Below are 16519 nucleotides of genomic sequence, written 5' to 3'. Positions count from 1 at the left end.
GATATAGGCTATGGTAAACGAACTCTCGACCAGTGCTCTTCAACCGATCAGCTCGGTGCACCCTAGGGTAGCCTACACCAAAATATGCATGGGGTGCACCAGTACGAAAAGGTATAAAAGGGTGCATCACAAACTTTTAATGAACCATTAATATTTGACTTTCAAGATATTAGAAAAAAGATGTAGGTTTCAACTTATGTATAACCCAGGTAAACTTTTTCAATGGTTTAAACTTTATAGGCTACCCGTGTCTAGTTTGACAGTGTCTGTGTTACATTCGGGTTTTGTTAGGATATCGGGTGTTGTTTTTTCGCCGATGTTTCATAGAAAATTTACGAACATATGCTTGGAGTTAATTGACAAGAATGATATGCATAGCGATTTTTCATATCGCTTTTTATCTCAGTTGAGCTTTTAAGTAAATAGGGTAGGCTACATGAGTTCGTCACAACAACTTTAAGGGTTCACCACACCAAAAAAGGTTGAAGAGCACTGCTCTAGACCAAACAATATAAGTTCGTGACTAACTAAAGTTTTCCTGTCACTAACTAACTTAACATTTTATAGACTTTTTTGAACTAAGTTATTTTGTTTGAAACTCGGCAGAATGAAAACAAACACGAAAAAATGCAAACAGACACAGTGACCAACTGAAATACTTTTAGCGTAAGGAACACAACGTAAAACAACAACTGCGCAACGCTTATATAACCGCAGTGTTTGCTATTTTGTGTTTTTTGTGCATTCAGCAAACTTGAAATGCTAATGCGTTTTTACGCGAACGAGGTAAAAGATGAAATGTCGTAAAAAGGTCTGTTTAAACCTAAAAATGTTCCTATTGCATTTGGAGTTTTAACTGTTAAAATTGAATGTTTCTTAGTTGAATAATTTGCTGGGAACACTTTGTTTTCTTTTGTTATAATCAGGGTAGAACTATTAACGTAAGAACTCAAATTACAAAAAGTTTGCTTTTCCGATAAAGAGCATAAAGAGCTCAGTTATTTAATTAACAATCAGACCGGGATAGGGTTAGGAACTAAGTTTAACGTTGGGAACTAATAAGTTTATAAGCTAGTTTTATTGCTACTATTATTATTATAAAACCTCACTCCAACCCTAAAAGCCCTAACCGTCAGCATTTTCTAACAACTTGCTTTTGAATATTCGCAAAAGCTCTTTGCGCCATCCATCGGTATTTAGCACACTTTGTGTAATGTAAGTTCTCGCGTTGGTAGAATTTCCTACATATCACACACTCTTTGACTACTTTTTGAGGAAGGACACGGGATATAGCAACAAAAAGATGTAAATGTGCAGAAACTGCTGCTATAGTTTAACGTGGTTTTGGTTCAGTGGCAGCTTTCAACTGCAACGACTTTAATGTCGACTCATCGCGGCTTGCCAGAGCTCCTAACGCCGAGTTGCTCTGTAACAAGTAAGGATGGAATCTTCTCATCACGTGATACTGACTGAATGCGGCTGCGGCTGCTTGGAGGCTATTGTTTCGTTGCAGCGACATCGGCCCGAACACCGACCTGAAAATAATGGACATTGCATTTTAACTATGGTTAACTAAATTTATTTCGTTATGTGAGGCTAATGTTACAATAATATTTACTATCACAACAAAACATTGTGGTTTTAACCACGTATGAACAAAAACAGCAGTAAAAAGACTTTGAGTGATTTGGCTAAGGGCAGAATATTTATGGCGGTTATTTGTTATGTTTTACCTTCATAAAATACTATCTTGTTGAAAAATAAATACTTTTTTTATGTTATAGTTACATTTTCTCTGTTTTTCTATTTTTATTCACCCAAGCTTCCTGAGCACAACGCGAGAAACATTATGAACAGTTATTACTGGTCTGATAAATTTGCGGTTCACATTTAAACTTTTTTCATTTTTGCACTGTTCAGAGAGTAAGGCCTGAGAATAAAGGAGTGGTATGGCCTTTAGGGTTATTTTTCCACCTAATTCGTAGCCAAATATATCGGCCCAATATAGTTACCCAAAAGTTGGAATGGTTCGAAACCCGAGAGCTGTTGGTGCCGCAATAGGGGAGAATCTCGCAACGGAGAGATGTTGCACGAGTCTTGGAATGTCGTGAGCGGATGGTCTCGAACTGACTGAAGTGGCTTCTCGGTCACCACCTGCAAAAGTAAAAAGTAATGCTAGTTTGTTGAGTATGTCCACATTGCATTTAATGATATAGGCCAGAGGATAACTAAAGAATCGATTAAGGGACCAAGAAAATGATACGACGCATTGCACAACAGAACCTGGTCTGAACCCCAAAACTATATTTTATTAATTTGAAAATACCTATTCGCCGCCTGCAAATAAAAGCAGTAATGCTACTTAGTTCAAAGCTTATGAACCAAAGCCCACATGTTAACAAAGTTTTGTCATTTTATGTTTAAAATAATAGGATAATTCGTTTTCGGTCATGTGAGAAATGGTTTAAATAATGAAAAAAAGTGTGAAATCTTTAAATTAAAGTGCTATCACCATGACTCAAGATTTGCAGTGTAGCTGTTACTAGTAAAATGTGTTTTTTAAACAAGCAACATGGGCATAATCAGATTTCATATGGTAACAACTGCCACCACCTTCTTCAGAAAACAGTCGCATAGCGGCAGTAGCGGGTTGCATAAGTCGTGGATCGTTCAGGATACCTTCAACCGTGTCTCTGCAAAGTAAAATACCATATGTTAGCTCGCGGTGGTTGCTAGGAGATGGAAATCGACAGTTGTTGCTGACTCAATGTGATTGAATTAGTCTCAGTTTTTTTTTCTGACCGTAATTTGACGTTGCGTTGTCTCTCGAGAGGTTGTTTGTGTAACTTACGAACTTCAATGAGTTTCAAGAACTTCTCGCGATAATCGTTGAAAATTAGAAACAAATCATTGCGAAATTCGATTTGAGAAAAAAAGTAAAAACAAATATAGAAAATTGCAATAATATCACCTTGTTATCTTTTTGCATTAAACTACGTTTCTATATAATATTTCAACAAATTGATTCACAAATTTTAGCCAAAACACGAAAGATAACCTTTCAGCTAAATGCTGATTACAAGCAATTACTGTTGAGTTATATTATTTGGCCAAAGTTTTGTGCATCAAACAATGTTTGTAATAATTGTTAATTCTAGCAGAAAAAAATGTTCCCCCCCCCCAAAAAAAAAACATGACCACATAAAGAAACACACAAAAATATACCCTTTTTCTGTTCACATTTCGGTAATTATTTGCGCATTCAAAAACGTGTAGTAAAAGTGTTTTCAAAAATTACATGTTATTTTCCAGTGTCACTAAACTAAAAAAGGTAAATATCTAAAACGTCATTCAGGCAAATGTTTGCCAGTTCGGAGCAAAGTAAAATTTTAGGTAAGCGAACCGAACGCTGATAAAATTATTTCAATATCGAAGAGAGAAAATTTTTGCGCTGCCGTCCTCTTCAATCAAATCGTCAACTCGGCAACCGACTGCAGGGGCCTTAAAGGTACAAGGAAATTGGCAAATATCTAAATCGACGGGCGCATAGACGCACGAGGCGCGAGAAATTAATTGTAATCGCGTGTCGCCTGTCAATTACTGGAAAAACCACTTCTTTGCGTTAAAATTCGCGGACAGCTAAGGGAAGCAGAAAAGGGTAGAAAAATCAATCCAGGCCGCTTCGGTTCCGTCTCTTTTAAAGCGGCGATGATTTGCGCCCCAGGGTGTCGCGAATTGTAGGAGCGCTAATCCGATCAAGCGAAGTGGCGCGCCTTTTAACGGCCCTAATGAAATCGTTCGTAATTTTATCAAGTGCCGCTAAAGGTTTCGGGTCGACGTTAACATGGTTAGCTCGTTGTCCCCGGCCCGTGCGCGTAGAAGGAGCCACGGCCGAGGAGCTATTCATTACGCGGCGACCGCAAGGTGGTCGAAATCCCGGGCGAATCACTCGCCAATGCGCTACAGCCCGTTTCGAATTGACTTCGACTTCAGGCGGATCGCCTCAAACGACCCGCTCAATAATTCATGAATCCAAGCGCTTTAATGTTGTTGACTCGACTTGGAGATTTTATCCGTATCCCTGCTAACTTAAAGCGGCTCTCCCTCCCCACTAGCGCCCCTGCCCCCTCGAGTGTAACGTTCAATAGAAGCTACTGGCGATAACTCAACTCGAGGTTGGATCGATCAAGGGGTATCACCCTGGAGTGTCAATTACCGTTGACATGTTTGCATCTTAAAGTCAAGCGCCTAAAGATCTTAAAATGACGATACGGTTTGAATCTATAAAGAAACGATTGTAACTGCGGCAAATTTGCCGTACTCTACCCGTATTAAGTAAACAACAACAACAACAACAAGTACTTTCTGTATTTTTCAATTTCAACTCGACCAAATTCACGAAACGTGTGTTGTGTTAACGAATGAGTTGCGTTTTATGTGTGTTTCACCGCCCTTGTTGCTTTATAACAACTTTTTTTTTCAATTGATGTCATTAACCTGACGAAGGTGTCTCATATGAGACATCGAATCGTCGGTATTACAATAAAGACTGCTGGAAGACCTAAACATTTGTTGAGTTAATCGCAAGTTTCAGCTAAGCCTCCATTTCTTCGCCTCTGAAGGTTTTGTTCCTAAACGACGGCATCGCGGTGCAATTTACACACTGACGTCAAATCACAATGACGTCACTGATGACAAAAACTTGGTTATGTTTATTTTACTGATAGCATATTTTGTTTTAGTGCGGATATTTTTCTTGTCGTTTTCTATTTATTCCTCTAAATTGAATTTGGAGCAGTAGCACGTTCAACCCTGACTACACCAACTGTGACCTACATTTTAGCGGGTGGTGCAATTTCTGACTGGGTGACTTTTTTTAATACGATTTGCCACTATATTTTCTTTTACAAAGCAAAACACAACAACCCAATTTAGTGTTCCTCTGAAAATGAGTTTGCTTTGCGATTGCGACAAAATTCAGTTTATAATTGAAACTCGATAGCTGCAGTAAACCTTTTCCCTGTCATAGTCTGTACAATTATGTTTCTCATTTCTTACAAATTTATGTTATTGAGCATGGTAACATAGTTGCAACGCGCAATGTTAATATTGTTACTGTGAAATTGTTGTCAGTTTAATTGTACGGCGGCATTTTAAAAATTAAGTACAATAATTGTAGCTGTATTGTTTGTTTGCAGTGGCGGTAGGTAATTGCAGCCAATTGAATGTTTTATGACAAGCTATTTATTTTATGACAAAGAGACCATTTGTAATACAAACACATTGTGCATGATACAGAATCATATTTGAATATTGGTAGCTACATATTTTGTTTTTCACTTTAACACAGACTTACCTGTCGTACTCGTTCATTCGTGAAGAATCACGAAATCCCTTCGCGAAAGGATTGCTGTCAATCTTGAGGCGCGTGATCTTGAAACAATTAAATGAAACAGAACATAAGAATATTCAGGTCGGTTGCCACAAAGCCCCATAATTATTGCGGCAATAAACGTTTAATAAATTTTAAGCTACAATGTGTGCTGAGCTAAATTATGCCTAATATTATCTCAATTGTTTTTATTTTGCATGCATACGCGCAGTCTGTAGGGTATATGCTATCTTATTTACTGAAGGGACTCGTTTGTGTAACGGTAATCTAAAAAAATACAGGAATTATATCGCCTGTTAACAGTGTACAAAAAAGGTTCAGCGGGCCGCACTTTATTTAAAATGAAAACTTCTCCAGGGCCGCGTAATTTTCAATTTAAGGATCGCAAGCTGTTCGCTCGCTAGCCGCAGGTTACACATATTTTCAATTATAGGTCGACGAGTATATCTATATAATGCATTTTACCACTACAGTTAACTACAGTTAAAACCACAGTTAAATCCAATTTTACATTTTGGCCCATATACCCACGCACAAAATTGTTGTTAGCAACCGGAAGAGTTTGGACAGCAAACTTAAAGTTTTGTAGCTTCTTTAGAATAAAAGTAAAAATGTTCATAACTAGGCTACGTTAAGTCTATTCTGAGTTTGATTTGTTTTTGTTTTGCTAAGTAATAGACACAGCGACACCGTTGCACTAAAACAATCACCAAGCCGGAAAAAAAATCTGTGCAACATTGAAACGTTATGGAGTGCAAAACAGTGAAGGGCACAATTATCGGGTGATGGCTGAATGCGCTGCAGCTACATCGTAGTATAAAGCGCAATGTGATTGGTGCTCACAAGACAGTGAGATTGGCGCATTGTGGGTAAACACGCTGCAGATTCTGTACAACATTAATGCTTCATGTATCAAACACGACGTACCAGTTGATTTTGATAAGCAGTTACCGCAGTGAATTGTGTTTCGTTGAATACGAAGCTTTTGTACTGATTACTTTCCAGTTTCGTCATGTCTAGGACTTCTACATCTTTTCGAATCACGTGGACACGAGGCTGGTATTTATGCATGGAATTAAGTATCACCTAAAATAACAAAAAAATTAGGCAAATAAAAAACATTTAAATTAAAATTACAGGTTAAAAATAGCAGTTTTTAACTTATATTTTTGTATTGAAATAACCGTCGTGACGCGTATTAACGATAAACATAATGTAAAAAAATCGCTTTTTTTGTCTTTACGACAACTTTACAAAAATAAATTTCTGCAGCACAAATCAAGTTACACAAGCTGTACCCGCGCTAAATGGATTGTATCTATCTTACGAAACATGCTACTGCCGACCATGCAATAATAAAGCGTTATTGTCCTGATGAAGGCGACCTGAATAGGACGTTAAAACATCGGGTAAAACAATACCTTTGGCAGAAAAATTTAGTTTATATATTTAAAATTTCCTAAAAGTTAAGAAGTGATTTTAGTTTGCAAAGTGTGCCGCAAAAAAAAACGCCTTTAGTATTTCGTAAACAGATTAAAAAAAACAATTGTATGACATAAAACGTCGCCAAAAACCCCATCTAACATCGGTTACATAAGACATTGGCGTACTTTTTCATGAAAAAAATACCGTTTTGAGCCAGGCATAAGATTTATAGGTTCCGCTGTCTAAGAGAGGGGGCTTAAAGTTGCATGAAATCTGCGGGTTTTAAATGGGACGGAAGCTGGAGAATTAGATTTCAAAAATCCACCGGAATTCCTGTGCGGAATCACCGGCCACAGACCAGAGGGGCGACGTATTGATTAAACTTCAGGCGGTGATAAAATGTAGCAGGGTCGACGCCATCAATCAACACGTGGAACAAATCGTTATTCCCACATAAAAATTATTTTCGCCAGAATGCTGAAGAACAGTACTGTATGCTACTAGATTTCAGATTGCAGGATTCTATTGACCTAATGTATTGTCTGAAATAGATTGGTCTAATTCTGGCCAAAAAAGTCCGGATAAATATGGCCGAACTTGTCGCAAAATTCGACATGCCACATTGTCACGACTATTTTGGTTCGGAATACTTTATTAAGTTACAAAAAAGTTATCAACAGAAATTTAGAAGTGTGTTTATCGGTACGATTTCTCCCATGCCAATTGGCCGATTTAAAAATCACGAAATTACATCACTTAAAACGCTAACTTTTTTGGGCCAAATAATTTCTTGGGTCGAAACTTAAAAGGTTTCGTTAACATTTTGATGGATTAAAAACAGTTTAAAAAAAAAAACGATTTCCAACCATTATTGTATGACATAACTAGAGTATAGGGTCAGTGCTGGCGCTTAAGCTCACAGACTTTGCATAAAGATTTCCACATTGTCACAGAAACGTTTATTTTGTTACTGGACCACAAACTGAAACGACTGAAGAAGTTATGCTGAAATTTAACCATGCATCACGTGCGAATGGTTATTCATTAATGTGGTTTGACCTGAAGCGGCCATGTTGACCAACGATGACGGTGTTTAGAAATCATCAAACAATTGGTATCAAAATAAATAAACTCGGGGTTTAGAACCGTTACAATAAAGGTGTCGAAAAAAAACAGTACTCTTTATTTTTGAATTACTGGTAATACGAGAAGCTTGCTGATGTTTTAAGGACTTTCTGTGCACCACGTGAGCACAACTGCACTCGGACAATGCTGCAAGTGTGTATGCATCAAACGAGAAAACAAAAATATACCAATGCGAACGCCACAGGCAAAAAGATGACTTGAAGAACTGAGCACTTATCCTCTAACGACCTATCACGCGAATACCGCTGCAATAGAGGTGTCCTTCTCACAAAGACACACACGCCCCTATTTCCTATCAAGAATGACTAATTGCCAGTGCAGAGTCTGACTCGGCTGTGGTTCAAGTTGGGCACGATGAGCATAACTAATCTAGCACGGTTTCTTATCTCAGGTCATTTCTATCAGTAAAGCCTCCACAGAGCAGCGAAGTGCTGATGCTCGCGTCACCACTCAACACGACCCGGTATTGACACCTGATAATGAACATATCTTGGTGGCTCATGACTGTATTCGATCTGCATCCCAATTTTAACACAAGTCAATCCAATTGACTATGAGGAGATTAATATCGCTGAAAGAAGATTTGGAAAAAAATGATTTTTTTCCAACTATGTTAATTTTTAACAAAAATTGATCAAGCTCTTTACGTATGACCTATGAGTTTTCGGAGTAAAACACAAACACTTATTTAACGAAATCCAGTGTCCAATTTTAATGTGAATAAAACGGCGTTAAACAAAAAATAAAAAATGCAGAAAAAAAATCAGTTTGAGAACAATGTTTTGTTGCCAAAAATGTCATATCAAATGCGTTATTAGATGTTTTTGGTCGTCTTTCTTATAAGAAACGTTGGCAATGGAGTTAAAAAAACACAAAAAAATATTGCCACACACAACATAATCAAAGAATTTCATTAACTGTATACTGTTCGTTAAATAGAACTTTGTATCGTCATTATAAGCCCTTGACTTTTCTCCCACGTATATTTATAAATCCAGTGCGACAAATACGCGTTGCAAGAGCCAGACCCTAGCTGACGGCTTCAAGTATCTGGCAATTAATCATCTCTTTAATGAGGCGTCACACCCCCCAGTCGTGACCGGCGATAATCTGTTAACACGCCCTCTAGTGATAAGGCTGTCGTGAAGGTCATTGAAGTCGTAACAAGTTGGGAAAACGTTTCTATACCGAGATATGCGTATCATAAAAGCACATAGACGTAGGCGTGCCCTTACTTTAGGTCGGTCCTAAAATATACTAAGGTTGGATTAGGACCAAGACTTAATGTTGGAAAAAACAGAGTTGTCAACGGGCCTGAAATTGAATCCCAAACCCCTATTCCCACACGAACTCGAAACTTTGTTAAGATAAAGACGAAAGTTAGCTATACAACATGGTAGAACTGCGACGAAAATGCGGCTCGGTGTAAAAGCAGGCCCAAATCAAGCGCGTTTCATAAATACTGAATCCCAAGCTCTGCCCGAATTATGATTCTGGACCAACTGAACCAGATGGTAGTTATAAAACAGCACCGCCTTGCTCATGGCAATTACTTTGCGTTCAATTCGTAACGATGATTTTCGACGTGCTTGGCCAGTGGAGTGTTTTGATTAGATTGTATTTTTTAATACATTAGGTTGTTTTTATACTGGTACATATTTTGTCGCTGCTATACCTCTGAAAACTTTTGTAATATCCCTTGGTCTAAGTAAAAAATAATAATCAAATTGTGTTAATTAAAATGAAACTCTAAATTAAAATTTACATTCGTTTTACTTATTCAGTGATGTTTTATGTGTGTTATTTAATAAATATTCTGGATCATACTAAAACTTTTTCTAATTTGAACACGCTATCTCGTATCCGCTGGTATGGTGCTTTATGTCCCCAGGGGTGTACATACCCGTGGTTAAGCAACCCTGTGCTAATATGTAACACACTCACGTGGCTGTTTTGGTCCATTTCGTTGTTGGTTAGTTTCAATTTTTCGAAGGAGAACATTTGCTTGTTAACTTGAGCTCCTGAGAGGGGCGAATCGGGGTGAATATAAAGGCGAGGCGAAAGTGGAGGATCAGCTTTTCCTAAAAACAAAACAAAAACACTCTAATAAACCGAGTCATGTGCAAATGCTTATTCATTAATGTGGTTTGACCTTAAGCGATCATGTTGACCTACAATGACGTTATGTATTATTATCTATAAATCAAATCCTGCGAGAGATTTCAAACCGAATTAAGCTGGTTTTGCAAGAATAATTCTAATTGGCAAAACATAGGCTGGAAAGGCAATTTAACTTGGTAAAGCTTTATTCGCAGAGAAGCTTTAGCCAAGGGTTCGAATTCCATCGCAGGGTTGAAGTTTAAAGCCGACATTTTGCCGCACCAAAATATTTTAAACACCGTTTTTGATTCGGTATAACTGGTGGCGTATTGAGATTAGTGTATTTCAAATCTTTTTAAAAGTATTAAAAGTATTTTAAATTTGCATTAAAATATTCAATTTCACTTATGTGAACATTAAAACTTTAAATAATGACTCGGTTTTGTGGTGATACGTTGCAAAAAAACTAGAATAGCGTGTAAAAAATGTTGCACAAAGGGTGTGAAGATGCAAATGCGTAACTGGGTCGAAGCATCGATGCGGATGACCGATTTTGGCACACTACCCATAATGAAGGCCAAATCAGGCCTATGACAAGGGGTAAGCTAGAAAATTCTAGCCTGCGGTGGGATTGGAACCTACGACGGAAGTTTTTCCGGGACTCGCGCTCTACCAACTGAACTACGCAGGTTTAGTGGAGAAGCCACCAAAAGTTGAATCACAAGCACCGGGGCCTGCCTCCGTGCCTCGTATGCTGCACTGATTCGCAGTAGGGGATCGCTAGATCGACTAGTAGATCAGTTAAGTGAATGTTTTGTCTGTTTTTTGCCAAAACATTTGGGACCATTTGAACACTCCAATTGGCATCGACTTTTAACAATAAATACTTGTAAAATATAAACTATCAAGGTTGACGTATCTGCAATTTATGCTGCTTACCTGCCACGAGCCAACTTGAACGGTGATAGGCGTACCGATATCGTTTGTTATCGACTGGAACGATATCCATGGCAACGATATATTTGTGTGAGGGGTCGGCGTGAGTGAAAGATACTCGAACTGTAGGAAACATTCGTCTGCAAGCGGTAGAAAGTATTCATATTGTTTCAAAGGATCACTATACACGGATCTGTTCATAAGTCTAATGATGAAATAACGACCCAAACGGACGTAAAAAGCGACATGCTTTATTGTTCAAACGTTTCGTCAAATTGTCGTGCTATCATCAGTGATACCAGTGTTTTGCAGATTTTTATCGATCTTTTATGCGACTTTAATGTTTATTAACGTTTGAACAATAAAGCATGTAGCCCTTGTCGTTTATTTAGGCCAGGGGCGTGCAACATACGGCCCGCGGGCCAGTGTCCGGCCCGCGGCACCTATTTTCGTGGCCCGCGCAGACTTCAAAGTACTCCATTAAATATGAATACTTTTTACTGCTAGAGCATGGAATGTTGCTATTTGTACACCATCACTGGCATTTTCGAATTTGTACAACGTCACACCTTGATAAGGTTTTATCCACTGTGACGACAAGTTCCCGTTGTTGCATCATAGTGAGCATTATGACAGAACTGCCTTTGTAGCAATAATTCAGTTACATGATTTACAGGTGCAGTGAATATATTGACATTTATTCTACGAAAAGGTTAGCAGATATCCCATTGATTAAAAAGTACTCAAAAGAGTAACTTGATTGTATGCGCTATTAAATAAGCTGTTTAAAAATGTATGTGTTGCTCTATTGTCTGGCCCCCAGCATTATTTTAACTGTAAGTTGTGGCCCACTGCGATAAACAGTTGCACGCCCCTGATTTAGGCTGTTATATTTTTCATTAGATTCAAAGGATGTTTGCTAATACTTTCACAAGCCACCTTCTAACTCTAGCCACCACAAGCCACGTTCCATTCCAGCTATTTCCTGGTGAAATTGCACACAGTATTTACGTTGTGCGTGAACTTGTAGTAAATATGGCAGCTTGTGTAAGTGGCTGGGCAAATTAAACATTAAAGCGGAAATTCGTCGCCACTGTAGGAAAGCTATAGACCAGTGCTCTTTAACCGGTGTGCATGGTGCACCCTAACTAGGGTGCACCATAATATGCGTGGGGTGCACCAGTACGAAAAGGTATAACAAGGGTGCATCACAAACTTTTAATGAACCATTTATATTTGACTTTCAGGATATTAGAAAAAAGATGTAGGTTTCAGCTGATCTATAAATGAATCTCTGGATTTTTTAAAAAATGTTTTAACACTTTCAGTGCGGTTGACGTATATCTACGTCAAAAGACGTTTTGCGCAGAGTGCGGATTGACGTTAATTTACGTCAAAAGTTTTTGATGCGGCTGCCCGTTGAACGTCAAGACCAAACAGCCCACGCCCTTTTTCATATCGCTTTTTACCTCAGTTTACTTTTTAAGTAAACAGGGTGTATGAGTTCGTCACAACAAGTTTAAGGGTTCACCAAACCAAAAAAGGTTGAAGAGCACTGCTATAGAGACAACAAACAAATAAGCCTAGCTTGAACATATACCTTCCCGATTTGGTGATAATCATTTCTGTTCCAAGCTCGTGAAATTTCTTCCACAATTCTTTTGTTTCAAGCAAACATTTGAGGTCCTTTAACGATTGATGTTTCGGGTGGGACGAAGCGGGCAGTGCGTCGGGAAGTTCTGTCGTTTCCTCCCCGGTATGGTGCGCTGAATCCCGGCCGATATTTGGTGCCGCACTTGATGTCTTGTTTTTGACCGGATCTGAATAAATGTGGCTAACTTACTTGACTTTCTTGGGAAATTTTACAAAATATCTATTCCAATAATGTGAGAAAACATTAAAACGATCGTTCAGCGTATTTTGTTAAATTCGTTCTGCATATTAAGTTCTTGGTTTATTGTGTTTGTTTTTTATCGAAGGGGTAAGGAAGTTAGAATAACCACACTTAAGCTGGATGTTTATTGGGTTTCGTTTTGGTTACTTTTCAGTGATGCAAGATTAAAAAATAACATTACAAAAACAGTTTTTTATATGCGCTCAAAATAGCTGCTTGATAATGCGATGTAGGCTAGTTGCAGCGCGCTTTGTCATTGGCCACCATTTGCGCCCGTTGCACAGTTATTTCCGGCTTGGTGATTGTTTTTGTGCAATTGTGTCGCTATGTGTTCTTTTACCAACCGAAAAAAACTTAATTCAAATTAAAAAAATGTTTAGCAGTGAAACACTCCACATTTTTAACAGGAAGCTTATATTAAAACAAATGTAACACAAATTATAATTTACTGACTTACTAATTGTTACAACGTTGTTTGCAGAGTATAACATTTATCAATATATAAAACAGAGCATGCAGATTCTATTTTTAGCAGTGAAATACTCCACAATTTAACGGGAAACTCAGATTAAAACAAATGTAAGTACTAACAGTAATTTGTTCATACACTTTACAAAGGTTATAACGTCGTTCTTAGTGTTTGTACAAAGAGCAAAATGTACTACAGGAGATACAGATTCTATTTGAATTGTGAATTGAAATCGCCAAAGATAAAAGTAAAAATTACCAATCGATCATAATCTTACTTGCGAATGCAAAACTTACCCGGCTCATCGGATAAATCCTTGTTCTCATCCAGTAGCGTGCACTTATCGTTTTTCGATACTTTATCCGTTGAGTGTCCAGCAGCCATAATTGCGTCAATGGAGAAATTATTCGCCTTGGTGGACATTTTCACAACGGTTGAATGCGAAGTATCTTCACGTTCATTTGAGATTTCAGTCATTTTGTCAGGTTCATATCAATACACGTGAAATTTCGGGCAAGCGTTTTTTTCTAAGATCTTTAAAAAAGAGCATCAACATAACGAATCAATTCGTATACCAAAGCAATTTTAATAGAGTAGAAATTGCATTTGCCGCCAACGCTGTTTTTCATAATTTAAATTAAGCTAAAAAAGGTAAATTTTCAAAGTCCCTACTAGCACAAACCAACCGACGATTTTATGTAGTTTGTGTAGTTTGTTTGGCAATTTACAATTATTTTTTACCACCGTAAAGTAAGGTAAAATAAATTCTTGCAGCACCACAGTATTCTTTAAAGTTCTTGTTGAATATGACTTCTTTATAAATTTGTTTTTCATTATTCTTTGACGTTAAATTTAGAACCACTTCACATAAAAATATAAGAGATATATTTTGAAAAAAATTAGGCAAGACCGCACTAAATTCTCTGTAGTATTACTCGACGAATGTCATTATTATAGCCATGTCACATTTATTGTGTCTCCTGACAACATAATAAAATATACTAGAAACGCACATAGTTGTAATACCAAAATACCACAAACTTATTACAAGCTTCAAATACACAAATGCCCACACCGTCTATCCTTTAGAGTTTAGACTACACGTATTTTACTGAATATTGCCTACTTCCAAATTCCACCTGCATTGACAAACTACAAAACTTGACACCTCTATCGCAATAAGCAGCCTAAACTTACAACACCAAAATCACGATGTATAAAATGCATTTAATTGTCCTGTCCTAGAAAAACGTAATATAACCATCGTCTCAATTAATTTGTCCGCGAGTTGCCTTGCTATGCGAGATATATCTGTCGCTGTGCGTGTGTGCACTGGCCAGGATTCCAGTTATCCTTAAAACCTGTTGGGTTACGTCATGCAACAAGCCGCCATTTTGATTCTGGGCTTCTGTAATCTGATTAGAATGGAGCGTTGCGCCATCAGGACCCGTTGAAAGGTTTAATTCGAGGCGCGATGGACTAAACTTTGTTTTAACTCGGTTTCTTTTTTGCCTCAAGAAAACACGGTTTGTTATTTTGCGTCAAACGAAAATTACAACGGAACTACTAACGGGGTTACTGCAGTGCAACAGTAAAATTGGATTAGTTTCACAATTTTATTGCTGTTTAATATAATACTAAAGCAGAAATCGGTAAAGTAGGCTACTGATGGTAACACCGTTTCAAGTAAACGAACATTACAAATTGAAATTCATTAAGTGCTTTTAGCATGAAAGTTACATAACAAACTTAGTTCTATAACTTATAACCTAAATCGCAACGTATGGTTTCATTATTAATCACACTGCACGTTATTTGTCGTTTCTGCCACAATTTTAAAATGGTTAAACCGCATTGAACTCAAACCATAACAAGTGGTAGTTTGCAAATGGGACTGAAAAGATCCCATTCTGCGCACAACTTTCGTATCACAGTTGTATTTTTGTGCAATGCGGAGCGCTTTATTTTGTTTTGGGTTCACAGTTGTATTTTTAGCGATATGAGATGCCTCTATAACTGGCCAAACAATTTCCCACCATTTTTAGACCCTCAAATTCGTTCGTATTGTTAGTAGTGATTTTTTAGCTTAAAGTGCGCAGAAATTTAACATCGGACGATCTGCACAGAAACAAAAAATATTGGAACTGCTCTCTAGCACTCCCCTAAATTAGTTTAAAGGGTCACATATAATCCAACCTCTCCGCAGGCCGAAAATACGTTATTTAATAGAGTGCATTTTGCATGTGGTCCGTAGGTTGCACATCCTTGTTTTCAAGCAGATAAGTTAAATCATTTGAGCTGTCGTATTTACTGTTAAATCTTTGGTCCTTTAGTATCAACCAATGTTATTTTGTTTGATACATCACACGGAATGTGCACACAGTTGTGAATGAACGAAACAGAAGTGCCCTAGTTACTTTATTAGAATGACGCATGTAAAATTAAGGTAATGCATTGTAGATCATAACTTTTTCACTTGACATTCTCAAATACCAAACCATCTTTTTTTCACGGGGTTCGAACCCAGGACACTCCGGGACGAATCTCGATCAGTTTTTTATGCGGGTCAGGCGCTCCAGACCATTTTTTCCATGCTCTTTGTCGCTACCTACTGTCTGTCAAAATAGTCTCAATTTAAACGTGTTATCTCATGTTGAAATTTGGTTCAATCTAACGCAATCGACACAAAACGAAAAAGACACATATTATTGATCTTAACTGTTGTAATTTCTCCTTTTTTTTCTGCAGTTTGAACAATATGCTTTGACGGTACAGTAAAGACTAAAACAACATAAATAATCATTTAGCAAACGTTTTCTTTGTTGTACGCGACAGAATTGTAAACGGGCCTGAAATTAGAGCCTGAAAGAACAGGCCAGAAACCCGGCCCGACCCTAATCTTTTTTTAGAATCCCGTTTAGGACCGAAATTTTGATTGACAGGCCTCTAAATTGAAGCTTTAGGAAGGACCAAGACAACCAACACAATAGACAGGTGGCCATAAACAAAGCGTTCATGACTGTTGGACATTAGGTCTGGTCCAGCAACTGGCTACTTAATTTTATTTAAACAAATGTGTAAAGTCAGGCCCGAATCAAGCCCGGTTTTTGAAAGAAACCTAAGCCCGAACCCGGCCCGACTTACAACCCTGGTACGC

General features: G+C 37.8%; 1 protein-coding gene across 1 annotated transcript; it reads right to left on the bottom strand.

The window, feature by feature from the left end:
* Positions 1-591: 591 nt before the first annotated feature.
* LOC145230513 (T-box transcription factor TBX20-like) lies at positions 592-13887 on the bottom strand. Its single transcript, XM_080095957.1, has 9 exons — positions 13659-13887; positions 12600-12819; positions 11003-11139; positions 9908-10044; positions 6320-6478; positions 5357-5433; positions 2614-2693; positions 2013-2154; positions 592-1535 (listed from the first exon to the last, which is right to left on the bottom strand). The coding sequence occupies exons 1-9, from the start codon at positions 13837-13839 to the stop codon at positions 1334-1336; spliced, it is 1335 nt and encodes a 444-aa protein (XP_079952083.1). The 5' UTR covers positions 13840-13887; the 3' UTR covers positions 592-1333.
* Positions 13888-16519: the final 2632 nt, after the last annotated feature.

Source organism: Phallusia mammillata, chromosome 5 (assembly GCF_965637545.1).
Source record: "Phallusia mammillata chromosome 5, kaPhaMamm4.hap1.1, whole genome shotgun sequence".
Classification (NCBI taxonomy): domain Eukaryota; kingdom Metazoa; phylum Chordata; class Ascidiacea; order Phlebobranchia; family Ascidiidae; genus Phallusia; species Phallusia mammillata.
The sequence above is the reverse complement of the archived record's forward strand: the minus strand, read 5'-3'. Positions and strand labels throughout refer to the sequence as shown.

What these genes read in the sequence shown, in the direction of transcription:
- LOC145230513 (XM_080095957.1), bottom strand. Translation starts at nt 13,839, where the DNA reads ATGACTGAAATCTCAAATGAACGTGAAGATACTTCGCATTCAACCGTT. An exon ending in CTGCTTATCAAAATCAACTG is followed by an intron (nt 5,434 to 6,319) that starts GTACGTCGTGTT and finishes AATTGTTTCAAG; the next exon opens with ATCACGCGCCTCAAGATTGA. An exon ending in CGAATGAACGAGTACGACAG is followed by an intron (nt 2,694 to 5,356) that starts GTAAGTCTGTGT and finishes TTTACTTTGCAG; the next exon opens with AGACACGGTTGAAGGTATCC.